Source organism: Populus alba, chromosome 19 (genome assembly GCF_005239225.2).
Source record: "Populus alba chromosome 19, ASM523922v2, whole genome shotgun sequence".
NCBI lineage: Eukaryota > Viridiplantae > Streptophyta > Magnoliopsida > Malpighiales > Salicaceae > Populus > Populus alba.
Window position 1 is genome coordinate 6,908,604 of NC_133302.1, and position 26,351 is coordinate 6,934,954.

A 26,351-nucleotide genomic window follows, 5' to 3' on the forward strand; every position below is an offset into this window, starting at 1 on the left:
CAATATATAATACAGATTAAAAAGAATGAAAAAAGAGAGAGAGAAGACACTTTAAAAAAAGAATGACGATCAAATTACGTGTCTTGAAATTTTAAATTTTTTTTAAGGATATATTTAGAATAAAGTTTCATACCTCTATCAATTTTTCTCATATAAAAAAATATATTGAAATAATATTTTTTATTTATTAAATTTATTTTTAATATTATTAAATTCAAATAATTCAAAAACATACCGAAATGGTAATGAGCATTTTTCCAATCTGTTGGGGTGATGTTGGTGTGCTTGGTGTTCCCTCAATTAGCTTTCCAAAGTTTTGACATTACAGTTTTGCTCCAATTCTTTTGCACATTACCTATCATCTTTTAGATGAAAGCTAACACTCTTTCCTTGCAATAGGAGACCTGCTGGGCATCAGACCGTGCACCCACACTTTCATTGTTTTTTTTGCTGTTCTTCATAGAGTTCCATTGTCGGTCCTGATTCGCCAGCATCAGTCTCCTTCACTAGCCACATGCACATCTTTGCTTTTTATTTCATATGGCTCAACCATGATTTGCACTTAGGATGTTTAATCTTAGGCCCTTTACGAATTGTTCTGGCAGCGTGCTAATAGCCTACTCCATATGGTTGCTCAGTTCGATCTCAATGATGGAGGTGTATAAAAAGAAGAAAAAAGTGAAAAACAACTTAAAGGGAATTCGAACAACAACGGCACTGCTGTATTGTAAAAAAAAGAAAAAAAGTGAGAAATAACTTGCTATTATCTTAAAATACTGCAGGTTTTATTATTTGTTTCTTGTTCGGTTAGAAGAATAACCAGGGTGGAATTCAGCTGATAAGAATTGGTTACTTCACCAATAAACTAAACAACTATTTTCCTGTTACTCTATATCATCAGTGGATTGGACAGGAGGAGTTCTGTAGTAAGCAGGCATTGTTGCCGGGAAGAATGTTGCTCTAATTCCTTCTACCTTTAGTATAGGGAAGATGATGCCTGATCCAACCTGAAAATTGACAAAAATAAAAATTTAAGTTTGTCTAGGAAACTCATGGTGAGAATAACAGTTCAAACAAAAAAGCTTCTGATAGTAAGAGTAAAGAAAGCTGGAGATACAGACCAAAATTAGTTTTGCCGCAATAAACATGCGTTTTGGTGTAGGAAATGGAAGCAATAAGCGGCCAACAGCATAGGCAAGCATGGCAAAGCAGTGGAAAACCAAGCTCAACGGGGCAGGGTTTAGACCAGACAGAAGAGCCATCAGTCCATCTGAGAACACGCCTCCAAGGCTCAAATAATTGAAGAATGCTTCTTTCATTTCCTTCCTTGATGGATCCTGATCCGATGAAGAGAATTCTGTGTGTAGGCAAATGTGTTTCTTGCAAATGCCGTTGGCTGCAACCAATAATAAGTTAATAGTATCTATCAACCGCATAGAAATATGGTTATGTTGTGTTACATATAAGGAAGGAAGATGAAGACAAATCAAACGTTTAGAGAGGAACACCTCATCCATTTCTGATACAAGGTTTTCTCGATGCCTTCACACTCCATATTTTTATTTGTATCTTCTAAACCTTATAGCTTCTTCTTTTAGTTTATTGATTGCTCTGTTTATTTATTATTTGTATTAATATATATTATCTAAATGGATTCATGACCATTAAAAACAACATTTTTATATTATATATATATATATATATATATATATATATATATTATTTTAGAAAACTCAAAATACAACGGAGATACAATTTTGAGATTCATCTTATTCATTTCATGTGGTACATCATGAGGATTGTTTCATGTTTGTTCATGTTGTTCCTCATGATTCATAAATTCAGCTGATAAGAATCGATTCCTTTATCAATAAAATAAACAACTATTTCCCTGTTTCTCAATCATCAGTGGATTGGACAGGAGGAGTTCTGTAGTAAGCAGGCGTGGTTGACGGGAAGAATGTTGCTCTAATTCCTTCTGCCTTTAGTATAGGGAAGATGATGCCTGATCCAACCTCATGCTTTAGGATAGGCCTAAGAAGATCTCGCAGTAGAACAACATCAGAAAGTCCCACAGTCATTCCTCCTCCAGTTACAGCGTGGCGCATATTCAATGAATCCCCTATCATAAACGCACCAGGGGTTGGATAGGGAGATGCAGTGTAGTTTTTAGCATAATAGAGACACAAAAAACAGAGAAAACCAGCAGTATAAAGGGTTGTTTTGAGACATCAAAATCATTACTATTTTTATTGACTGAATCACTCTTTTAGACAAGAGTTTTGATAACTAATTGCAGAAAAATAATGACATGATTTAATAGAATAGAGTTGTTCTACAGCAGCTTTATTTGCTACTAACTTCCTAACTTGTGGGAGCTGATCTTGACTCAATCGATTCAGCTCCAAAAAACGCTTCTTCAGCAGCAAATGAGGTATGATTCTGTTTGGCATTGTTCTTATGTTGCCCTTATCAATTGCACATATGAAAGCATTGTATAGCTCAGATATTATTAAAACAAATCCGTGATCAAGCGTGCTCTATAAATTAATCAGAATATGCTTCAGTTCATTAACATTATAGCTTCTTCTACTTTTACTTTATTGATTGCTCTATTTACTTATTATTTGTATTAAAAATATTAATTTGTCTATCAAAGTGCTAATGAGTAATGCAACTCAAAGTCGTTTGATTTACTGTTTTCTTGAATATTGATAGCTCTTCTTTAAGGACTTGGAAAGAAAGCATATCTCCTCTTGCTGATTCGTTGCCATCAAATATTGATCCAAAACCCTCTTTAACCATGTTGGTGATTGATTAGCTAGTAGTTTTGGTATAATTCACGAGCATTTTTGTGCTATAATGGGCCCAAACCCTCGTTAATTAACCATGTTGATGATGTTTCTAATTTGCAAGTGCTGATACACGCACACCACAAAACGTAATGTTAACAGCTCACATATATTGACACATGAGCATAAACTACACATGAATTGAAGGAAATTTATCATAACAAATATAAGGAGCTCAATGTTTCTCAAAGATTGATTTGTGATTCAAGTATCACAGGTATCAATAGTTAAGAATTAGAAAATTCAGGTATCACTAGTTAAGTATTAGAAAGGATGATATTCCTAAAATTACATTTAGAACTTGTTATGGACACTACAAGTTTCTAGTGTTGTCTTTTGGGTTAACAAATATACTAGTAGCCTTTATAAAGATGATGAACAGGGTTTTTAGACCATTTATTGATAGATTTGTTATTGTATTCATTAATGACTTTTTGGTGTATTTGAGAAGTGAAGAGGAATATGAAGAGCATTTGTTACTGGTTCTTTAAACTCTAAGATATCATCAATTGTATGAAAAGTTTTTGAAAAGTGAGTTTTGGTTAGAGAATGTTGGATTTTTGGGACATGTGATGTTGAAAAATGGGATAGAGGTTGATCTGCTGAAGGCAATTAAGAAGTGGCCTAGACCAACTATAGTATCTAAGATTATGAGTTTCATAGGTTTAGTATGATACTATAAGTGGTTCAAAAAGAGCTTTTCACGAATTGTAACTTCATAGACTAAGTTTACACAGAAAAAAATCAAGTTTTAGTGGCCAAAATAATGTAAAAAGAGTTTTCTATAGTTGAAAGAAAGGTTAATTGAGACTTTGATTTTGATAGTATCTTTAGAGTCTAGTGGCTTTACTGTATATTGTGATGCATTAAGAATTGGATTAAGTTGTATTTAAATGCAAAATGATAATGTGATTGTTTATGTCTCGAGAAAGTTGAAGAAAGATAAACAAAATTACCCTATACACAATTTGGAGATGGTTATAGTAGTGTTTGCTCTTAACATTTGAAAACACTACTTGTTTGGGAAGACATGTGAGATGTTTTAAGATTATAAAAGTCTTCAATATATCTTCCAATAAAAGGATATGAATATGAAACAGAGAAGGTGGATAAAACTATTAAATGATTATGAATACATAATTCAATATTACCCGAGAAAGGTGAATGTTGTTGCCGATGCTTAAGCATAAAGTCTATGGTGGTTTGACTTATATTCAAGAGGTGAGGAGGCCATTGATTAGGGAGTTACACAAGTTGTTGTATGAGAAGGTTAGTTTTGAGATTGGGGAATTGGGAGCATTGTTGGCTCACTTTCAAACTAAGTTGAACTTGGCAGACCAAATTAAAGCAACTGATGAGAGATGAGCAATTATGTAAGATTCAAGATGAGTTAGAGTTAGGAAAGGCTATGAGTTTTGTTGTTGATGAGGATGGTTTGTTGAGATTTGCTTTTAGACTTTTGTCTTGAGGTGGATGATTTGAAAAGAGATGTCATGACTGAAGCATATCAAACCACCTATAATATATATCTTAGTTCTAACAAGATGTATAGAGACTTGAAATAGTGTTGCTAATGAAATGGCATAAAAGACATTATTGAGTTTGTATCTCAATGCTTGACCTATCAGGGGATTAAAAGCAAGCATCATAAGCAACTAGGGCTTTTAGAACCATTGTTGAATCCTTAATGGAAATGAGATAAAATCATTATGGATTTTATATGAAGTTTGTCTGGGAAAGGTTATGATTCAATTTGGGTGACAATTGATTCTACCTTTCCCATGAACTATCTGAATGAAATTATTAATTACCTAACGGAATATTGTTGGTGGTATCGGACTTGATTAAAGTTACGTAAGATGATCCATCATCACTAGTCTCTCCTCATTGCTAGTATCCGACATGATCAAGGTGTCAAAGAACCATTTCAACCCAAAAGCATAAGCTGTTAGGTGAGGTCCCAGGATATGATTTATATTATTCTCTAATACACCCTCTCAAGTGAAAGCTCTTTGGGCTTAAAACTTGTACAGACCCACATTACCTTATGCTTAATTTTTATCAATTAAATAAGGATGGTGAGATTCGAACTCGTGACCGCTTGGTCATTAAGGTTCTGATACCATATCAAAGAACCATCTCAACCCAAAAGTTTAAGCTGTTAGATAAGGTTCTAGAATATTATTTATATTATTCTATAATACAAGGTTTCCAAAGGAAGAACCTTTAATTTGCTTTTGTCAAGTTGGAAACTTTTATCTTCATCTGAAACCATTTGAGCCCATGATCTGGATTTTTGTTCTACTTTTTAAGCCTTTGTCTTTGTCTCTATGTTTAGATAGGAAATTTGAATTTTCTTTATACATTCAATATAGAATCGAAAATATTTAAAATAGCTTGTTATCTTGCAAAAGATGTCCATTTATTCTAACTATTCTCCAAATAATCATAGGATTTATGCAGTTTATGCATTCAGTCACGCTTTTTCTATTGAATGGATTAATTATTTTATTACGCTTGAATCATTTATTTTTCTGTATTGATTTAATTTTTTTGCTGTAATATTGCTCCTTGTATATATTGTTGTTGTCATTGAATTTTATTGATAAGGATAATCATTAATTTTATGAAATTTAAAATTAATGATTATATAAGTATCCAACGATCTTATTATTTATAAAACTTGAATTGATAATTTTTAAAGAATAAATTTAGGAGCTGACTCGTTGAACTACTTCCTTTATTTTTTTTTTTTTTGGCTGTAATATTATTCCTTGTATATTGTTGTTGTCATTGAATTTTATTAATAGGGATAATCATTTGCGTATTTAAAAGAAAGTGGTGAATGATTTTTCAAAAAGGGTTACATTTATGTTGATTTAATTATCTATACCTTTTAAACCTTTCAAGTGGAAATTTTGGTAATTAAACTTCAAATTGAGTTGTTCAACAAAATAAAACTAATAAAAATATTAAATGTGTGCCAGGGATTCCGACTATCTGTTCTTTGTAGAATTTAAACCTTTTTCATTAATCTGCATTGAAAATTAATTTTTATTCTTTAATATTAAATCATTTAATATTTCCTTTTATTCTTTAAATTTATTTCAATGTGAAATCGACACACAATACCTTCCTAGTTCAATCGAGAATATAGATCACGACCTTAATAATTTATTTTTGAAGATGAAGATTGTTACGATACAATCGAGATATAATTTTGTTTTTGTACTTAAAATTGTATATATTTTTAAAATATTTTTTAATAATTTTTATATAATAACATTAGAAATAAAAATACATTAGTTTGATTAATGAAATCTCCAAGCAATGCTATTCTTTCTCACTCACGTGTTTACATTTTCCAGGCAGCTTCTTCAAAGTTTGAACATTGGGGTGGTCCACACGTTAACTTTCTATATCTTATAATATAATGCTTGGTAGGTAAGCGGAGGGTTCCTTCCTAGCAACTTCCTACCTTCCTATCAAACAATACAATAATTAATTATTATTATTATTACCATTCTCTGTTTTCCTTTCCCCTCGGTACTGCAACTTTATTATTTTCTTAAATCTTATATTCTTCTCTGGTCTGTGATTTATCTTCTCTTTTTTTTGGCTGATTACTGCTCAAGCAAACCAGCCCTTGAAGAACATCTCGAATCCAGGTAAATTATTTGTACTTCATCTTCTTCATCTTGTTGGTGTTTTCGTTTTTATGTTTGTAACTGTTGTTTGAATCTTTAAAGTAATCCATGATAAATTAATCGATCTTTTTCTCAGATTTGTCATTTTTAAAAACTATATATGTATATACTCTTCTCTGATATGTGCTTTCTGTTCTTTTTTCACCTCCGGTACTAGTCATCATGTACTTGTGGTGAGATGGAAGGAGTTCCCACCATCTGTAAAAAAGTTTATTTTTTCAATCAGGAAAGAAACATCATAGCTTGAATATGAACCCATCAAACTAAACATAAGTTTGTATTGCTTCATATTGTTTGCGAATGATTTTGGATTCAGGAGTCAATATTTTTCTAATCAAGCTGCTGTAATTCCTAACATAGATAATATACAACAAGAGAACTTCGTGCCTCGGCACTTTGGCAACTCTACTAGGTACTGATTGACTTCTAGCTGTTGTGTTTTAACACAGTATTAATACCTTTTTGTTAATTAGATACACCATTGATTTTGGGTTTTATAATATGATCACTTCATTTTTATACAGGTCACAGATGGATAACCTCAAACTCAGAGGATTGCAAAATCAAACTGCTAGGCCAAATGCCTCAAATCCTGGCCTTGACACTACCCTGCAAAGTCAAATTAGGGATTTAAATACTCAACAAGTAAGAAGTCTTACTAAATTACCGTCGTCTTTTTCCTTCCTATGATTGTGCAATAAACTAATTATCAATTTTAATAGCAAAATAAGGGTAACAGCGCTGAAGCAGTTTCTCATCCATCCGGATATGGTGTAACGTCCATCAATTTTTATTCTTTATTTTAACCCACTTTTTTTTTTCTTCTATAGGTTGAAATGGTTAGATCAAAGGATCCATTTTGGAATTATACTGAAGATAGGGCAGATGGTAGCATGAAGTGTAAGTTTTGTCCACATACATTTGCCAATAAAACCTCCATTTCAAGGATCAAATGGCATTTATCAGGAGAGGAAGGGCATAATGTTGCCATTTGTCGTGGGGTGACTAAGGAAGTTCAAGAAGCAGCCTTTCTAGCTATGCGTGGTCGCAACAAAAGACTTAAAAACACAGAAAGTTCAATAAATGTTAATGATTCTGGAATTTCAACTTGTCCACATGATCAAAACATTAGGATTGAAAATATGGGAGGAGGTATTGGAAGGGTACAAAGAGAAGTTCAGGTTGTAGAACCCGGAGTAGGGGAAGAGAGGATTTCTTCACATGCAATAGCAGGAAACGACGAAGTAAGCTCCAACTCCGAGGATGACCTCCAAGTCAGAGGATTGCAAAATCAAACTGCTACGCCAAATGCCTCAAATCCTGGCCTTGAGACTTCCCTGCAAAGTCAAATTAGGGGTTTAAATATTCAACAAGTAAGAAGTATAACTGAATTACCGTCGTCTTTTCCCCCTTATGATTGTGCAGTAAACTATCAATTTTAATAGCAAAATAAGGGTAACAGCGCTGAAGTAGTTTCTCATCCATCCGGATATGGTGTAACGTCCATCAATTTTTATTCTTTATTTTAACCCACTTTTTTTTTCTTCTATAGGTTGAAATGGTTAGATCAAAGGATCCATTTTGGAATTATACTGAAGACAGGGCAGATGGTAGCATGAAGTGTAAGTTTTGTCCACATACATTTGCCAATAAAACCTCCATTTCAAGGATCAAATGGCATTTATCAGGAGAGGAAGGGCATAATGTTGCCACTTGTAGTGGGGTGACTAAAGAAGTTCAAGAAGCAGCCTTTCTAGCTATGTGTGGTGGCAACAAAAGACATAGAAGCACAGAAAGTTCAATCAATGTTAATGATTGTGGAATTTCAACTTGTCCACAAGAACAAAACATTGAGATTAGCATGGGAGGATGTTTTGGAAGGGTAAAAAGAGAAGTTCAGGTTGTAGAACCTGGAGTAGGGGAAGAGAGGATTTCTTCACATGCAATAGCAAGAAACGACGAAGTAAGCTCCAAATCTGAGGATGACCTCCAAGTCAAAGGATTGCAAAATCGAACTGCTACGCCAAATGCCTCAAATCCTGGCCTTGAGACTTCCCTGCAAAGTCAAATTAGGGGTTTAAATACTCAACAAGTAAGAAGTATAACTGAATTATTGTCGTCTTTCCCCCCTCTATGATTGTGCAATAAACTAACTATCAATTTTAATAGCAAAGTAAGGGTAAAAGTGCTGAAGTAGTTTCTCATCCATCCGGATATGGTGTAACCTCCATCAATTTTTATTCTTTATTTTCACCCACTTTTTTTTTTCTATAGGTTGAAATGGTTGCATCAAAGGATCCATTTTGGAATTATATTGAAGATAGGGCTGATGGTAGCGTGAAGTGTAAGTTTTGTCAATGTACATGGGCCAATAAAATTTCCATTTCAAGGTTCAAATGGCATTTATCAGGAGAGAGACGGCATGGTGTTGCCATTTGTAGTGGGGTGGCTAAAGAAGTTCAAGAAGCAGCCTCGAAAGCTATGAATGATGTCAGCAAGAGACATAAAATCACAGAAAGTTCAATCAATATTATAAATTATTGTGGAATTTCAACTTGTCCAGAAGAACAAAACATTGAGATAAACATGGGAGGAGGTATTGGAAGGGTACAAAGAGAAGTTCAAGTTGTAGAACCCAGAGTAGGGGGGGAGAGGATTTCTTCACATGCAATAGCAAGAAACGACGAAGTAAGCATGACCGGAATGATAGCACATGAAGATAGAGTTTCCAAAGAGGCTCTCAAGAGTAGACAGAGGACAGAACCAGTGGATCTAGCATTGGAACAAAGCAATGCAATACTTGGCAATTTGGCAGGGGGTGCTGGAAGGATACAAGTGGGAGTTCAGGGCATGGAACAAGGTCCCAGAGAAGAGAGAATTCAGTCGCATTTACAAGTAGAAAATGGCATAGAAAACACTGGTGAAGGATCTTTTCAGCATGATGCATTTGAGACTTTACCAAGAATAGAGCATGTGCAGCTTCTAGAGCCACGAGGAGATTCATCCCAATTTTGTCTTGACATTGGAAGACGATATGATCAACCTTGTGCTTCATCAGTAAACAATGAGGTAACTATGAATGATGAGCAGGACATGGTTAGAGTGAAGGAGGAGGAGGATGTGGAGAATAGTGGAAGATCAGTAGTGCAGGCTGGCGCAGGAGCTAGATCTTCTGAAAGTCTGAAATTTAACAATACTAGAGGAGTTCCATTACCTACTAGCTCTACAAAGCCAGTGGGTCAAGCATTTAAGGAGAACACAAAGGTGATATGGTCTTTGTTAATGGATAATGAAGTCTCTACTATTGGTATTTATGGGATGGGGGGAGTTGGTAAAACAACAATACTGCAACATATCCATAATAAGCTTCTACATAGACTAGATTTTTGTGATCATGTTTGGTGGGTGACTGTGTCTCAAGATTTCAGCATTAATAGATTGCAAAGTCTTATTGCTAAACATCTTGATCTAGACCTTTCAAGGGAAGTTGATGATCTGCATAGAGCTGCCAAATTATCAAAAGAACTAATGAAGAAACAAAAATGGATTCTCATTTTAGATGATTTATGGAACAATTTTGAGCTCCAAGAAGTGGGAATTCCTGTCCCGTTAAAAGGATGCAAGCTGATTATGACAACTCGATCAGAAACGGTTTGTCATCGGATGGCTTGCCACCACAAAATCAAAGTGAAGCCACTTTCTGGGGGAGAAGCTTGGACTTTGTTCATGGAGAAACTTGGACGTGACATAGCGCTTTCACCAGAAGTGGAAGGAATTGCAAAAGCTATTGCTAGGGAATGTGCTGGTTTGCCTTTGGGAATTATTACAGTGGCAGGAAGCTTGAGGGGAGTGGATGACCTACATGAGTGGAGAAATACATTGAAGAAATTGAGAGAATCAGAATTTAGGGACATGGATGAGAAGGTATTCCAAGTATTGAGGGTTAGTTATAATCGGTTAGGTGATGTAGCACTACAACAATGTCTCTTGTATTGTGCATTATTTCCTGAAGATTGTGAGATTGGAAGGGAGGAGTTGATAGGTTATTTGATCGATGAGGGAATAATTAAAGGAATGAAGAGCAGGGGAGATGCATTTGACGAGGGTCACACGATGCTTAATAGACTAGAAAATGTCTGTCTATTGGAAAGTGTTAAAATGGAGTATGATGGCAGTATAGGTGTCAAGATGCATAACTTGATTAGGGACATGGCCATCCAAATACTGCAAGAAAACTCTCAAGTCATGGTTAAAGCAGGTGCGCAATTAAAAGAGTTGCCAGATGCAGAGGAGTGGACAGAGAATCTCATAAGAGTCTCAGTAATGCTAAACGAGATCGAAGAAATTCCTTCCAGCCATTCACCAAGGTGTCCAAATTTGTCAACTTTATTTCTACGTGATAATGAAAGGTTGGGATTTATCGCGGATTCATTTTTCATTCAATTGCATGGGCTCAAGGTCCTCGATCTGGCTTGCACAGGTATTAAAAATTTGCCAGACTCTGTCTCTGATTTGGTGAGTCTCACTGCGTTATTGCTCAATAAATGTGAGAACTTGAGTCATGTTCCATCATTAAAGAGGCTCAGGGCACTGAAGAGGTTGGATCTCTCTCATACTTTTCTTGATGAGATGCCACAAGGAATGGAATGTCTGTCCAACCTGAGGTATCTTAGAATGACTGGATGTTGTAAAAATGAGTTTCCTAGTGGGATATTAACAAAACTCTCTCACCTGCAAGTCTTTGTACTAGAAGAGTGTTTTGTGGATTCTTATCGGAGGATAACAGTTGAAGTAAAGGAAGTAGGATCCTTGAGAAATTTGGAAACTCTGCGATGCCATTTCAAAGGTCTCTCTGACTTCGTGGAGTATCTCAGATCTCGGGATGGGATCCAATCATTGAGCACATACAGAATTTCAGTAGGAATGATGGATTTTTGGGAATGCATTGATGATTTTCCAAGTAAAACAGTTGCGTTGGGTAATTTGAGTATTAACAAAGATAGAGATTTTCTGGTCAAGTTCTTAAATGGCATTCAAGGACTAGTTTGTCAATTCATCGATGCAAGAAGTTTATGTGATGTTTTGTCATTAGAGAATGCAACTAAACTGAAGCGCATCAGCATTCGAGATTGCAATAGCATGGAGAGCTTGGTTTCATCTTCTTGGTTCTGCTCTGCTCCACCATCATTACCATCATATAATGATATATTTTCTGGTCTTAAAGAGTTTTATTGTGTTGGATGTAACAATATGAAGAAGTTGTTCCCACTTGTGGTGCTCCCAAACCTGGAATTGATTGATGTTATTAACTGTGAGAAAATGGAGGAGATAATAGGAACAACAGAGGAAGAAAGCAGCACCTCCAATTCCATCACGGAATTAATACTCCCAAAGTTAATATCTCTGAATTTGTGTTGGTTACCAGAATTGAAAAGCATTTGTAGTGTAAAATTGATTTGCAATTCTCTCGAAGATATTAGTGTAATCAATTGTGAGAAGCTGAAGAGGATGGCAATTTGTCTTCCGTTGCTTGAAAATGGCCAGCCATCCCCTCCCCCTTCTCTTAGAGAAATCAATGCAAGGCCAAAAGAATGGTGGGAGAGAGTAGTGGAGTGGGAGCATCCTAACACGAAGGATGTCCTTGGTCCCTTTGTAATGTTTCGGGAGGAGGAGGCTACTCAGCCCTTAAAATATATATAATATAGAACAAAGGGTAAGCATTATCTTTTATGTCATGTTAATTTCTGATTGGTTAGACTCGTTAAGCATTTATTAATATGAAATATTTCTTATTTATATTGTGTGTTTACAATTAACATAAATAACATTTTTCATTTTTTTTATATATTTCATTATCTTTTAAGACTATTGAACTGTCATATTTTTTTTTAACTAGATAGATAAATAATTATAATTTGAAGTTTAATTAATATTATATATTCATCCTATTGAGTATCTCTAAGATGAAAATCCCATAAAAAAAAATACTATATTGATTTATTAACCTAATAAAATAATAGATCTATTCATTAGTATAAATCATCTTATATCATTAACTAGCAATAAATTATTTTTAAAAAAATATATAATACAAATTAAAAATAAAAAAAGAGAGAGAGAGAAGACACTTTAAAAATAGAATGATAATACTTGAAATTTTAAAATTTTTATAAGGATATATTTAGAATAAAAATCCACACCTCTATCTATTTTTCTCTATAAAAATTCATCCTATTTTTTTTTTCTCATGATTTTTAAAATTTTATTTTTAAGTTTTTTTCGGTCTTTATGAATAATATAAGAAAACTAAAAAGATTGGTTAATTCACAATACATGAAGATACATGTTTCATTGCAAAGTATTTTTTATTTAAAAATATATTAAAATAATATTTTTTAATTTTTAAAATTTATTTTTAATATTATCATATTAAAATTTTATTTTTTCCAAAATGATTATTAGCCTTTTCCCATTCTGTAGGGGTGATGTTGGTGGGCTTTGTGTTGCCTCAAATAGCTTTTAGTCTTTTTTAGTTGCTTTCCAAAGTTTTAACATTACAACTAATTGCTCCAATTCTTTTGCACATTACCTTGCTTTCCCTAAGCGTTGGCCTGGCAATGCCTATCATCTTTTAGATGAAAGCTAACACTCTTTCCTCGCAACAGGAGACCTGCTGGGCATCAGACCTTGCATCCGCACTTTTGAGCGGCACCGTCAAAATCCCATGCTATTTTAGCTGTTCTTCATGGAGTTCCATTTGCCAGCATCAGTCTACTTCACTAGCCACATGCAAATCTTTGCTTTTTATTTCGATCTCAATGCTTTTAGATTTTGCCCAGTTCATGCTATAACCCGCGGCACCGCACGGGCAATTCACCAAATACATTCTATTTGTGTCCTCTAATTTGTCTCCAATATTTCTCACCCCTTATCAAATACTGACATGTAAACTGCTTGCATGGTTATCAATTTCTTTCAAGTGAGTGTTAGATGTATAGCTTAAGATCATATTTTTATTCTTCCTTTTTTATTGTATTTTTTCATTTTTTTTCTTACAAATTTGTGAAAACAATGAGGAAACTAATTTAAGGACTGAGAGATTAATTAGTTCATAAGGGTTTTTTTTAGTGGAAACTCAGAATCAAGAAGTAATTCTCCTTAATGTTTGAGAAAGATGCCTACAGATGGGAATGAATGGACTGATTCGAAATCTTCTTCTCTTAAAAGGGATAGCAGATAAGCTAATGTTGTTGGATTATGATGGAGAAGTTCGATTCTGAGATCTTTTGAAAGAGAGGCATAAATATATATATATAGTGTTGAACTACGAACTCCTTGACTGATTTGTGGAGCTTGAAAATGTATGTCATGTACAATTATATAAGAGCTCCAAAGCAGCTTAAATTATGATTATTTCTCAGTTGGTTTTAAGTTTCATTTCAATACATGCCAGTGCCTTTTTGCTTGTGTGCATGCGGCCTCGAATCAACTAATCAAGCTGATGAGCCTCGAGGAGATTCATCCCAACCAACAGATCCATTGTGTCTTGACCATGGAAGATATTATGATCAACTCTGTGCACCATCACTAAGCAAAGATGTCATTATGTATGATTTGCAGAACATGATTAGAGTGAGGACAGAACCAGTTGATGAGAAAAATAGTGGAAGATTAGAGCAGCCTGGCGGAGGAGCTAGCTCTTCTGGAGGGCTTACAAGCACGTGCTTTGTGGTTTTGTATTTTTTTCTTTTTTTTTCTTTTTCTGAATACTGCTTAAGCAAACCAGCACTTGGAGAACATCTGGAATCCAGGTAAATTATTTGTACTTTATCTTTTTCATTTTGCTGTTGTTTTTGTTATTTATACTGTGTAACTATTGTTTGAAGCTCAAGCAAAATACAATAGTTTCTTCATGCCTTGCGGAGTTCTTTCTGAATTGACCCTAACCTTGAATTTATTTATTTTACAATTCTTTTTCTGTTTTTAACTTATTATTTTTGTTTTAAACCTTTCCTTTTCCGATTAATATAACTTCCATTAATTTTATTCAATATCTTGATTTTTTTTTTCTTTCTGTAGGACAAATGGTTCGATCAAATGATCCATTTTGGCGACATGTTGAAGATATGAATGATGGTATTGTGAAGTGTGAGTTTTGTGGGCATCCATTTGCCAAGGATACTTCCATTTCGAGGATCAAATGGCATTTGTCAGGAGTGAAAGGGCGTGATGTTAAAATTTGTAAAAATGTTCCAGAAGAAGTTCAAAATGCAGCCCTTGCAGTAATCGATGGCCCTCTGGAAAAAAAACTGAAAACTGTAGCAGGCTCAAGCAATAACGAGGTCACTAATGCAATTTCAACTTCTTCACAAGAACAGAACAATGAAGTGATACATGTAGAAATAGCACAACAAGGAGAAGCTGTTTTCGCTGGAGAACTTGCATGGGCAAATGACTTGATTGGAGGGATTGAACTTGTGGATATTGCACCGGAGACTAGACCAATAACCGAGCAAGCAAGTCAAGAGTGCGGACGAGGAATCTGTGATCTCTGTTCTTTTTTTGTGGATGATAACGTCACTCACAATAACATAGAAAACCAAACCATGGGATTGATGCAGCATTTTGAGAGAGGAGCTCTCTTGAGAGGCTATCAGTTAGTCAAAATGAGCCTAGAGGAGATTCATCCAAACCAACTGATCTATTGTGTCTTGGACTTGGAAGACATTACGATCAACTCTGTTCTCCATCGGTAAACAATGATGTAATTATGAATGATGTGCAGAATATGGTAAGAGTGAGGACACAACCAGTGGAAGAGGATGATGATGATGTGGAGAACTATAGAGGAAGATTAGCACAGCCTGGTGGAGGAGCTAGCTCTTCTGGAGGGCTTGCATGCAACACAAATGAGATTGAAGCAGATGATGCACTGCCAACGACTAAGTTGGTGGGTCAAGCATTCGAAGACCATAAGAAGACTATCTGGTCCTGGTTGATGAAGATGAAGTTTCAAGTATTGGAATCCATGGCATGGGTGGAGTGGGTAAGACAACTTTGGTGATGCATATGTATAATCAGCTTCTATGTAGACCAGATACTTTCTCTCATGTTTACTGGATTACTGTTTCACAAGATACCAGCATTAAAAAATTGCAGGGCAGTATCGGTAGATGTATTGGTTTAAATCTTTTTAATGAAGACGAGGAGCGGCACAGAGCAGTTGAAATGAGAAAAGAATTAATGAAGAAACAGAAATGGGTTTTGATTTTAGATGATTTGTGGAACACTATTGAGTTACAGATGCAGGGATCAAAAAAGGATGCAAGCTTATTCTCACAACTCGATCAAAAAAGGTTTGTCAACAAATGGATACCCTACACATAATCAAAGTGAAGCCTATTTTGGAGGAAAAGGCTTGGACTTTGTTTATTAAGAGACTCGGACATGACATAACACTTTATCCAGAAGTGGAACAAATTGCAAAATCTATCACAAAGGAGTGTGATGGTTTGCCACTAGGAATTATAACAATGGCTGGAGCCATGAAGGGGGTGGATGACATTAATGAGCGGAGGAATGCTTTAGAGGACCTGAGGCAATCAAGAGTTAGGCAAGATGATATGGAAGAGGATGTATTCCCTAGAGAGGATTTGATAGCTTATTTGACTGATGAGGGAGTGATAAAACGGCAGAGTAGGGTGGCAGAAGTTTACAGAGGCCATTCGATGCTTAGTAAACTTGAAAATGTCTCCTTATTGGAAAGTGCTACAAGATATGGTGATCATAGCTGTGTCCCGATGCATGACTTGATTAGGGACATGGCCATCCAACTACAACAAGAGAACTCTCAAGGCATGGTTAAATCAGGTGCATAATTAAATGAATTGCCAGATACAGAGGAGTGGACAGAGAATCTTGTGAGAGTTTCACCAATACAAAACCAAATTGAAGAAATTCCTTCGAGCTATTCACCAAGGTGTCCCAGTCTTTCAACTCTACTGTCATGCACTAATAAATACTTGAAATTTATTGCCGAATCATTTTTCAAAAAATTGCATGGGCTCAAGGTCCTTGATCTATCTTGCACATTGATAATTTGCCTAATTTTGTCTTTCGATTTGGTGAGTCTCTGCATTGTTGCTCATTGCATTACTTGTGATATGTTAAGACATGTACCATCATTAAGAAAGCTTAGGGTACTAAAGAGGTTGGATCTCTATGGTACTGCACTTGAAATGATTCCTTAAGCCATGGAATGTCTATCCAACCTCAGGTATCTTGGACTCAATGCATGCGGTCAGAAGATGTTTCCTACCGGGATATTGCCTAAACTCCCTCACCTGCAAGTCCTCGTACTACAGCAACCGGGTCTCGATGGATTTGGTGTTTGGCGTGCAGCTCCAGTAACCGTTAAAGGAAAAGAAGTAGCATACTTGAGGAAGTTGGAAACTGAAGATGAAGACAAGTAAAATGTTTAGAGAGGAACACCTCATCCATTTCTGGCAATTTCAGATATAAGGTTTTCTCGATGCCTTCACACTCCATATTTTTGTTGTTATCTTCGAAACCTTATAGCTTCTTCTTCTTTTAGTTTATTGATTGCTCTGTTTATTTATTATTTTTATCAATATATATTTCATCTGGAATTGGATGACTATTTCTGGAGTCAAATCGTGAAGACAAAGCTCATTCATGTTTGTGTGCAATAACTATCAAAACCTGAAAGAAATGTTAGAGGTTGCAGAGTCCAAGAAAATAAAGAAAGAAGAAGAAGACCAGAGAATAAGAACGTTTTGGTTTAAAAGGCTTTCAAGCTTCGTGTATTATTCTTATTATGTTCTCATTTTACAAAGAGAAAGGAAGGCTTATTATATACATGCATCAGGGCTGATGAGTCAGCCTGTCCCATGCAAAAAAAGGAATGATTCCCACCCCAGCTGCATGACAGGCATAGCTGATTTCAGCTGAAAAAGGGAAAAATAATTATCAAAACCCTTTCTCAACGTTATTTAACTAAATGGATACATGACCATTAAAAACAACATTTATATATATTATTTCTATTATTATTATTTTTGGAAAACTCAAAATACAATTTAGATACAATTTTGAGATTCATCTTATTCATTTCATGAGGTACATCATGAGGATTGTTTCATGTTTGTTCATGTTGTACAGCATGCTTCGTAAATTCAGCTGATAAGATTTGGTTCCTTCACCAATAAAATAAACAACTATTTTCCTGTTTCTCTTTCGTCAGTGGATTGGACAGGAGGAGTTCTGTAGTAAGCAGGCATTGTTACCGGGAAGAATGTTGCTCTAATTCCTTCTGCCTTTAGTATAGGGAAGATGATGCCTAATCCAACCTGAAAATTGACAAAAATAAAAATAAAAATTTAAGTTTGTCTAGGAAACTCATGGTGAGAATAATAGTTCAAACAAATAAGTTTCTGATAGTAAGAGTAACGAGAGCTGGAGATACAGACCAAAATTAGTTTTGCCGCAATACACACGCGTTTTGGTGTAGGAAATGGAAGCAATAAGCGGCCAACAGCATAGGCAAGCATGGCAAAGCAGTGGAAAACCAAGCTCAACGGGGCAGGGTTTAGACCAGACAGAAGAGCCATCAGTCCTTCTGAGAACACGCCTCCAAGGCTCAAATAATTGAAGAATGCTTCTTTCATTTCCTTCCTTGATGGATCCTGGTCCGATGAAGAGAATACTGTGTGTAGGGTGCTTGCCAATGTGTTTATTGCAAATGCCGTGGGCTGCAACCAATATTAATCGAGTAATTCAAGCAAGTTATTAGTATCTACAAACCGCAAAGAAATAGGTTATTTTGTGTTAATTCCTGTTCAATAAATGTTGTGAGGAAGATTGGCCGAAGAAATATTAGATAAGCATATGCGTGCAAGTGCTGATACCTTACGCAGAATGTCAAAGGATTCAAGATATTTGCAAATGGCAGCTCCATCTCTAAGATCATTCAGAGGCCTAAGAAGATCTCGCAGTAGAACAACATCAGAAAGTCCCACAGTCATTCCTCCTCCAGTTACAGCGTGGCGCATATTCAACGAATCCCCTATCATAAACGCACCAGGGGTTGGAGAGGGAGACGCAGCCATGATTCTGTTTGGCATTGTTCTTATGTTGCCCTTTTCAATTGCACATATGAAAGCATTGTGTAGCTCAGGTGGCATCTGAAATGTGCAGATCTCTGCATTAGTTTAAACAACATATATTTATTGAATAAAAAGAACTAGCATAGATGCTAAAATGTCGCCTTAGACTGGCATTTTGAGACATTTTGCATTTTGCTTTCTGATATTATTAACAATAAATTCGCGATCAAGCATGCTCTATAAATTAATCAGAATAAGCTTCATTTAAGTAACATTATGTCAAGCAACTATACATACTTGAGGTGCCACCACTGTTTTCAAGTAGCTTGCCATTTCGCCATTGGAAATAGGTGGTTGTTTCGAGCCAGGTACATCAACGAAACAACGAATTTCATTGCTGCTAATAGGATAAGTTACGACAATTGAATCCTTCAAAATAAAGTACGCACGATTTGCATAGGGAAGATTATAATTCTCCAGGACCAAACCACCAAAGTAAGATGGGACTTCAATCTACAAGAAATGTAACGACCATGTGTTAGATAGTAATATTAAACTAATTTTAGGTTAAATTAGTTCTTTGATATAATATTAGAGTTTTAATAACTAAACATTCATAAGTTTGAGTTTTACTACTTTCATTTTAACTAATTATATTAATAATAATTAACCGAAAGTAAACATGATCCCGTACAAATTTCAAATTTAAAAAGTTTTTACTTCGATAAAAGTATTTTAGAGAGTAATATAAAATTATTATTAGAGATTCACCTAGAAGGTATATCTACTGGTCTATATCCTTATCAACAAAATAAAAAATTATAATACCTTCTCTCATTAATTGTTGGGATGTTGTCATTAATGGCAACAATATTTGCAGGCTACCCTAAAAAGAACAGATGTTATTGTCAAAAGACTACAATAATAGGTGTGTATTATCAAATAAGTTGCACCAACCATTAACAAAATGGTGCAACCCATGTACTGCCACCATTAGTGTCATAATTTATGGCTAAGTTGTATTACCATTCATGCCTATAAATAGAGGTATAAGTTAGAGAGAGAGTGAGAAAAAAAGAGAAGATAATGAGTTAGAGAGTGAGAGAGAAACACATGAGAGAGGCCAAGGGCCGCAGCCTTGCTGCCTTGTGTAGTAGAGTGTGTGAGAGAGCAATAGCAGTAGAGTTTGAGTGAAGTGACCCTCCTCCTCCATGTATCTATGTTGTTCCCTTTCTCTATCTCTAATAATAGTGGCTCTTCTCCTGTGGATGTAGGTGATTTGTTGAACCACGTTAAATAATGTGTGTTAGTGTGTTTAGCCTCTAAAGAACAACTATCAAAACATGACCGGTCCGCTCAAGGGGAGCAGAATCCCTAACAATTGGTATCAAAGCATATGGTTTATAGTGGTGTTTATTTTTTGCTCAAAAATAAAAGTTGTCAAAATTGTGTTTTGACCATACCAATGTGTAGAGGAGGAAGAGACAAGCACACTGTGAAAACGACTTCGAAATAGGACGTCGGACATGGTCGCGTGCACCAGCGAAGCGTCTTCTTCGCTTGGATAGGCTAACTCGACCTGAATACCTGACGACCTGACCCACGTGACTGACCCGGATAAGGATGACATCATCATGATGTAATCATAGCGTCAACATGCACAGTTGGCATGCCATGTCAGCAACCAGTCATCTGACATGTTAGCACAGTGTGACCCACCTGCCACGTCATCAGCTGCAAGCCGAGCCAAGTTGAAGTCGAGTCGCGAGCTGAGATATAGGATCCAGTGTGGCTGATCCTACATGCAACTGGATCTGAGATTGAATCTAAATTGCTCATTAGGCTAGAATTGTTTTGATCAAATGTTAGTCGTCTGACTGAAATGTGATTTGGATGATTTCAGATTTGTTTCCAGCTAATTTGATTGTTCTGGATGCAATGGTACGGTCCGATTGTTGAGATTTGGACTAAAAGTGGTGGTGGTGAATTAACAAAAGAGAATGCCCGATTAAGAGGCATCTGAACGTCATCATGGTGGTTGATGGAGATGATGAAAAAGAAATTGTACATGTTTGCCCAATTACATATGCTGAACTAAGTGTGGAGATTTTAATTGCCTTGAAGGAAGGCAAAGTTAAGACACTTTGAACACCTGATCATGTGGACAATTTGAGGTGAGAGTGGAAATTGATGAAGACCAATCTTGATGAATCTAAGCACTGGTAGTCTCACCAGATGTTGAGAAATCAAACCAAGATATTCCAGATCATTTGTAAAGGAAAGCCACAATAAAGTTAGCAAATGGTTATATATACGGAAAGACAATACGATGGATAGATATGGCCTAAGAAGTTCTAGTTAGGAGATTGAGTTTTAAGTAGGACTGATGTGACCCCTCAAATCTTTCCTAGGAACTTGCTTAGTTGAAGGATTATCCATACGATACTATTTTTATATATGTAACACTTTGTAATGAAACTGTTGAAGACTAGCAAGAAGATGACATAAGGGAACAGTTGGGTTCCGTATGATCAAGGATCTGATGGAGTGGTGATTTCTCCAAAGAAGATAGATTCGGTAATTGTAATTTCTCAATGGTAAAATTGATGAAGACGCTAATAATGGAAAACAAATACAGCAAGGGAATAAAGATTGACATCCTATTTTGACTTGGATAGATGTTGTGACATGATGAGTTGCTGTTAAACATAAAAGCAAAGAATAGGGAGAAATCTGGAAAACTGAAATTGCATATAGGCACACGGAGATTGTGTAGGAGTACCCGTAGGATCCAATGAGGTACTGTAATGAGACGATAGGTACAAGGAGAAGAAGTGTTCCCCGATAAAGCTCAGAATAGAGACTGTGTGAAAAGTTGTACAACAGGAAGTCCCTTGTGCTCTTGACGAAGACAATATGCGAGGACCTTTCCAATGCATGCAAGGATGGAAAGATGAGTTGTTGTAGAGGCACCTAATTAAGGGAGTGCAACCGCCTATGATGAAAGGTGAAGACACCAAAGAGAGTTGGTGTAGGTGGCACTATCAAGTGCGATGATGAAAGGTGTAGAAGCTCCAAACATAGAAAATGAGATGGAAGATTGCGATGAGTGTACTGCAACTTTCTCTTTCTATGTGATCAGTGGCAGTATGCTCTCCCAAGACCACATGGTGGTAGAGAATCTTGGAGCCAATTTGAAGCATCCCAGTTGAAAGAGGATGCAACCGCCTATGAAAGGTGAAGGCACCTTGGAGAGAAGGCATATAGACCACGATATGAGCCCATGTTCAAACTGTCTCATGACAACAAGCGAAGACACTTTATAGAAGGTGTGTGGGCTATGAAATGAGCCTAAGTACAAACCGTAGCATGATGACGGGCGGAGACACCTCGGATGGAAGGTGTGAGGACCATGACATAAGTCCAAGTTTAGACCGTCTCATGACTACAGACGGAGACACCTCTTATAAAAGGTGTGAGGGCCATGATATGAGCCCAAGTTCAAACCGTCTCATGATGACAGGCGGAGACTCCTCTTATAGAAGGTGTGAGGGCCATGATATAAGCCTAGTTAAGAACGCCTCAGAACCGATGTGATGGCTAGATATGAGTGGACAAGTGTATAGCCAATGAAGTGGCTATGATGAGTATGAACATAAATGTAGGATTAACTTTCATGGATATTACCCCTATGCTAAAGATCAATGAGCTAGAAGACATTTGCCTTGGAAAATAAATGAATGACTTGTGGAGCATTAAGACGCGACTACTATATAGGAGCAGAGGGTATGCGCAAGTTCTGGGAACAAGTTGACTCTCGTAAGGGTGGTGAGCTCAGTAACGACATTGTAAAACTTAGAGTATAAAGATAGATATGGATCAACCTTTAATGGGTTGCCCCCATGGTTAAACGTGGAGAGCTACCAGGACTCTTGAGACTAAGAGCAGGAGTCTCATGGAGAAGTAAGGCGTGGTTCCTAGGGCGGAATAAAGGGCAAGCACAACTCTTGGATGAGTAGACTCTTGGAAGAGTGGTGAGCTTATGATCATATTGACATACTTAGATAAAGACTGTCATACTTGGAAAGAGAAATTTTTGTTTGAGGGGGTGTTGTAAGCCTTGGTGTAAGGCTTGATAAATCATTCCGGACCAAGCATGGTCGATACGCTCGAAGGGGAATGTTATGTCCCAGAGACAAGTGTTAACACTCTTCAGATGAGATGTGACAAACCATTTGGTTGAAGTGATCCTTTGGAGTAAGCAAATGGGTGCTTAGGTGACTCTGGTGATTGAAAGGTTTGGCAAGTACCTGTAAACTTGGCCAAAGACGCTCTCGGAATGGTAAGCTTGGAAGAGCTGCAAAATGCAAGCATGTGTTGAAGAAGTAAGAGGACAATTGCCCATATAAATGGCAAAAAGGGTGATTGTTGGGATGTTGTCATTAGTAGGCAACAACATTTGCAACTTACCCTAAAAAGAAAGGATACCATTGTCAAAAGGCTATAATGGTAAATGTGAATTATCAAACAAGTTGCACTAATCATTGACAAAATGGTGCAACCCATATGCTGCAACCATTAGTGCCATAATTTATGGCCAAGTTGTCTCACCATTCATGCCTATAAATAAAGGCATAAGTTAGAGAGAGAGTGAGAACAAAAGAGAAGACAGAGAGTTAGAGAGTGTGAGAGAAACATGTAAGAGAGAAAGAGGAGTAGTTGCCAAGGGCAGCAGCCCTGCTGCCTTGTGCAGCAGAGTATGTGTGAGAACAATGGGAGTAGAGTTTGAGTAAAGTGATCCTCCTCTTTCATGTATCTATGTTGTTCCCTTTCTCTATCTCTAATAATATTAGCTCTTCTCCTGTAGATGTAAGCTATTTGTCGAACCACGCTAAATATTTTGTGCCAGTGTGCTTAGCCTTCAAAGTACAACTATCATAATATCACTGGTCCGCGCAAGGGGAACAAAATCCCTAACATTAATTACATCTAAATTTACTCATAATGCAAGATTTCACCTTTGGATTGCAGAGATTGCGTCGTAAATTTGAAAAACAACCATCACATACTATTGTGAGTGAAGCTGAAGCTGCTAACTCCTGGCCTGCCTTTGTTTTGTATAGCACACCTTTGATACTGCCATTTTCTTCGACAAGAGATGTTACAGTACCTTGTTCGAGTTTAACACTGCACAAAGATCAAAGAAATCTGAGAATGAAAAATTTTCACATCATGAAATGATACTGACAAACGTATATTCAGTCCATGGTTGGTTATATTGAACTCAATACTCGCAGGCTACTCTGTTCCTATAGGTTGCAGGGGAAAGGACGAATACTTCGGAAGAGATGCAGCCTTTTCACGTAGTTTTTGGATGAAGCGGCCATGGTGAAAGCTTCTGCTACACGCATTGGAGGGATATGAAATTGCAGTTCTTCTACCATCTTTGTGAACAGCAGCGAAACTGAAGACTATCTGAGAATCAATCCCATCTAGACAGTCTGCTACCACACAAAATGTTGGACATAAATAAGAGTAGTTGTTAATTAATTAACGGAAAGTATGTTCAACAAAATTTCTACAGCTAGTAACTCTTCACCTTCAAGACCTAACTCGGCCAATTTAATGCAACCCCCAGCATGCAGGAGCTCACCAACAATTCTGTCGGGCTCAGTCAAGTCTCTTTCAATAACTTGCACGCGCCATCCATCCTGCAGTTGTAGGAGAAGACAAGGTTGCTGTTGCTTAGCACACACAGAACAACAATAGCTCTGCTTACTAGGTTTTGGTCTTTGAATTAGAAGCAAGATCAGGCACTTAGAGTTAACTGTTTTACCATTGTGAAAGAGGTTATTACCTTTGCGAGAGCATAAGCAAGAGCTGAACCAGCAACACCAGCACCTACGATGATCACATCAGTATTTCCAGCAAAATTTGATCTGCATACTCCATTTCCAGAGCTTTCCAAAGTTTTCTTGCTTCGATTTTTCTCTGAAGCTTTGATATTCTCTCTCCCTCTTGAACTGTAGAGGACAACAAACCCGAACAAGAAAGCTGCTACAACTCCTCCAAATACATGCTTGGAGTCCATTTTTCTCTTTCAGTACAGGCTCTATTTCTCTCTGGATGTGCTGTCGAGAACCCTGCAGTTCTACCAAGGCACATAGTATGGTATCATTTATGGGTTGTCTGAGTTACCAAAAAGACTAATATTTATACGGCTGAGGAAACAAAGAAAACTCCGGTCAAAGGGGAAAGAGAGACGCTCACAGGGATAAAATTCATATCATTTTTTTCGTCATACTGTTTATATTATAAAAGCTAGTGATGAAGTGATAGAAAACAGAAGAGGAGGCTATGATATATGGCTACACAATTTTCAAATTGAATTTTAAGAAATATGAGCTTTAGCGGTTATCATAAGCATCTGCAGGGGAGCTTCCTATGGACGTAAGAGAGTGACTTTATTGGTAGAAGAGACATGCAAATGGATAGGTTGTTGATAGGGTTGTCTTTCCTCTGCAAGATGAGAATTTTTTTTTCTTTAAAAGCTTATGGTATAAAAAAATTGGAAATCAAATAAGAAAAATACAAGCCTCTCCATCCCTCTCAACCATAAAGTGGGGTTGCAAAGCTCATCATTCATCGAAGATCGAGAGGATCTGGTAAGCAGCTTGAATTGTTTCTTCCAAATGTTTTTGGCCTTCTATGGCTAGTTCTTGTATTGTTTTTGAGTGTTGTGGTGATATGGGATTTGAATTGCCTTCCATTTTCTCTTCTTTCGTTGGATTTTTTTTTTCTTTTATCTCTGCTTGTTTGAGTAAAAATTTGTCAAGTAAGAGACTTTTCAAGTATGATTATGATAGGGGGTTTTATCTTTGTAAGTACGTTTTCTAATTCTTTTGAGATTTTGTATTCTCTTCTCAGTAAACCATGTTCTTATTGGCAAAAACAATTGTTTAATAAATTAATCTCTCGGATTTCATTGAAAAACAAAATGCCAATTCTCCGTGAGTGACCGCGTCCACTGGAAAAGGTTGCTGCCGAATAATTGTTATTTGAAAATCACATTCTTTTTGCATTTCGCTCTAGTCGAAAAGACCATAACATGCATTGCAAATTACGAGCAAGCTAAATAACATCAGACGAGGTGTGCGCACATTCTATTAAAACATGAGATAATCCTGAGCTAATCCTCGGAACATAATTATTTGAATTCATAATTTTATAAAACAGTGCATCATGAAATCCAAATACTCAAACTCGATATCCATAATCATAACAAAACTAAAAAAGAAACCGAATACATAAATCTCAACATAAAATAAATCCATAAATAGGGAAAAACATTTATATTTGTGTAGTTAAGCTAAATTGAACAAAACTGAGTAAAAAAAATAAACTAATAGCCTTGAGAACAAGCAGGCATACCCAACTCAATGTAGTAGGAAGAAAACAACCAAAGATCTTGCAACTGAAACTAAACTAAAAACTTGAAAAATAATAAATAGAGTGATAACCATTGATAAATCAATGTATATCTGTTATAGTTTGTTATTCATTAGGACTCCATTACTGCAACAATTTGTATTCCTAAAGGATTAGTCTTCCTGCAACGTAGAGAACTCTATTAAGTTTGTATCTATATATATGTCGTCTATTAATAA

The 26,351-nt window shown here is 36.2% G+C and overlaps 2 protein-coding genes across 8 annotated transcripts; one reads left to right on the forward strand and one right to left on the reverse strand.

The window, feature by feature from the left end:
- Positions 1–1,883: 1,883 nt before the first annotated feature.
- On the reverse strand, positions 1,884–25,216 carry LOC118040996 (squalene monooxygenase SE1). 3 transcript variants are annotated; one of them, XM_073406978.1, is made up of 8 exons: positions 24,542–25,216; positions 24,284–24,395; positions 24,023–24,185; positions 23,703–23,871; positions 18,982–19,197; positions 18,487–18,762; positions 18,049–18,330; positions 1,884–2,015 (listed from the first exon to the last, which is right to left on the reverse strand). In XM_073406978.1, exons 1-8 carry the CDS (start codon positions 24,773–24,775, stop codon positions 1,899–1,901), a joined length of 1,569 nt encoding a protein of 522 aa, XP_073263079.1. In that variant the 5' UTR covers positions 24,776–25,216; the 3' UTR covers positions 1,884–1,898. The 3 variants fall into 3 exon arrangements, with proteins under 3 accessions (XP_073263079.1, XP_034903983.1, XP_034903982.1); XM_035048092.2 differs by lacking the exon at positions 1,884–2,015 and adding an exon at positions 17,595–17,928 and having other exon boundaries at positions 23,754–23,871; positions 24,542–25,214; XM_035048091.2 differs by lacking the exon at positions 1,884–2,015 and adding an exon at positions 17,595–17,928 and having other exon boundaries at positions 24,542–25,206.
- LOC118040993 (uncharacterized) lies at positions 6,298–17,927 on the forward strand. 5 transcript variants are annotated; one of them, XR_012168911.1, is made up of 9 exons: positions 6,298–6,520; positions 6,717–6,971; positions 7,084–7,204; positions 7,390–7,932; positions 8,112–8,651; positions 8,834–12,272; positions 13,225–14,370; positions 14,639–16,538; positions 16,836–17,927. XR_012168911.1 is itself a non-coding variant. In XM_073406977.1 (7 exons), the coding sequence occupies exons 3-6, from the start codon at positions 7,091–7,093 to the stop codon at positions 12,257–12,259; spliced, it is 4,623 nt and encodes a 1,540-aa protein (XP_073263078.1). In that variant the 5' UTR covers positions 6,298–6,520; positions 6,920–6,971; positions 7,084–7,090; the 3' UTR covers positions 12,260–12,272; positions 13,225–14,610. The 5 variants fall into 5 exon arrangements, 1 of the variants encoding a protein (XP_073263078.1); XR_012168909.1 differs by having other exon boundaries at positions 6,920–6,971; XR_012168912.1 differs by lacking the exon at positions 6,717–6,971.
- Positions 25,217–26,351: the final 1,135 nt, after the last annotated feature.

Coding starts and splice junctions, on each gene's coding strand:
- LOC118040993 (XM_073406977.1), top strand. CDS start 7,091: ATGGATAACCTCAAACTCAGAGGATTGCAAAATCAAACTGCTAGGCCA. Junction 7,205..7,389: donor GGGATTTAAATACTCAACAA/GTAAGAAGTCTT, acceptor TTTCTTCTATAG/GTTGAAATGGTTAGATCAAA. Junction 8,652..8,833: donor GGGGTTTAAATACTCAACAA/GTAAGAAGTATA, acceptor TTTTTTCTATAG/GTTGAAATGGTTGCATCAAA.
- LOC118040996 (XM_035048091.2), bottom strand. CDS start 24,775: ATGGACTCCAAGCATGTATTTGGAGGAGTTGTAGCAGCTTTCTTGTTC. Junction 24,396..24,541: donor TTGCTTATGCTCTCGCAAAG/GTAATAACCTCT, acceptor CTACAACTGCAG/GATGGATGGCGCGTGCAAGT. Junction 18,763..18,981: donor AAACAGTGGTGGCACCTCAA/GTATGTATAGTT, acceptor TGCACATTTCAG/ATGCCACCTGAGCTACACAA.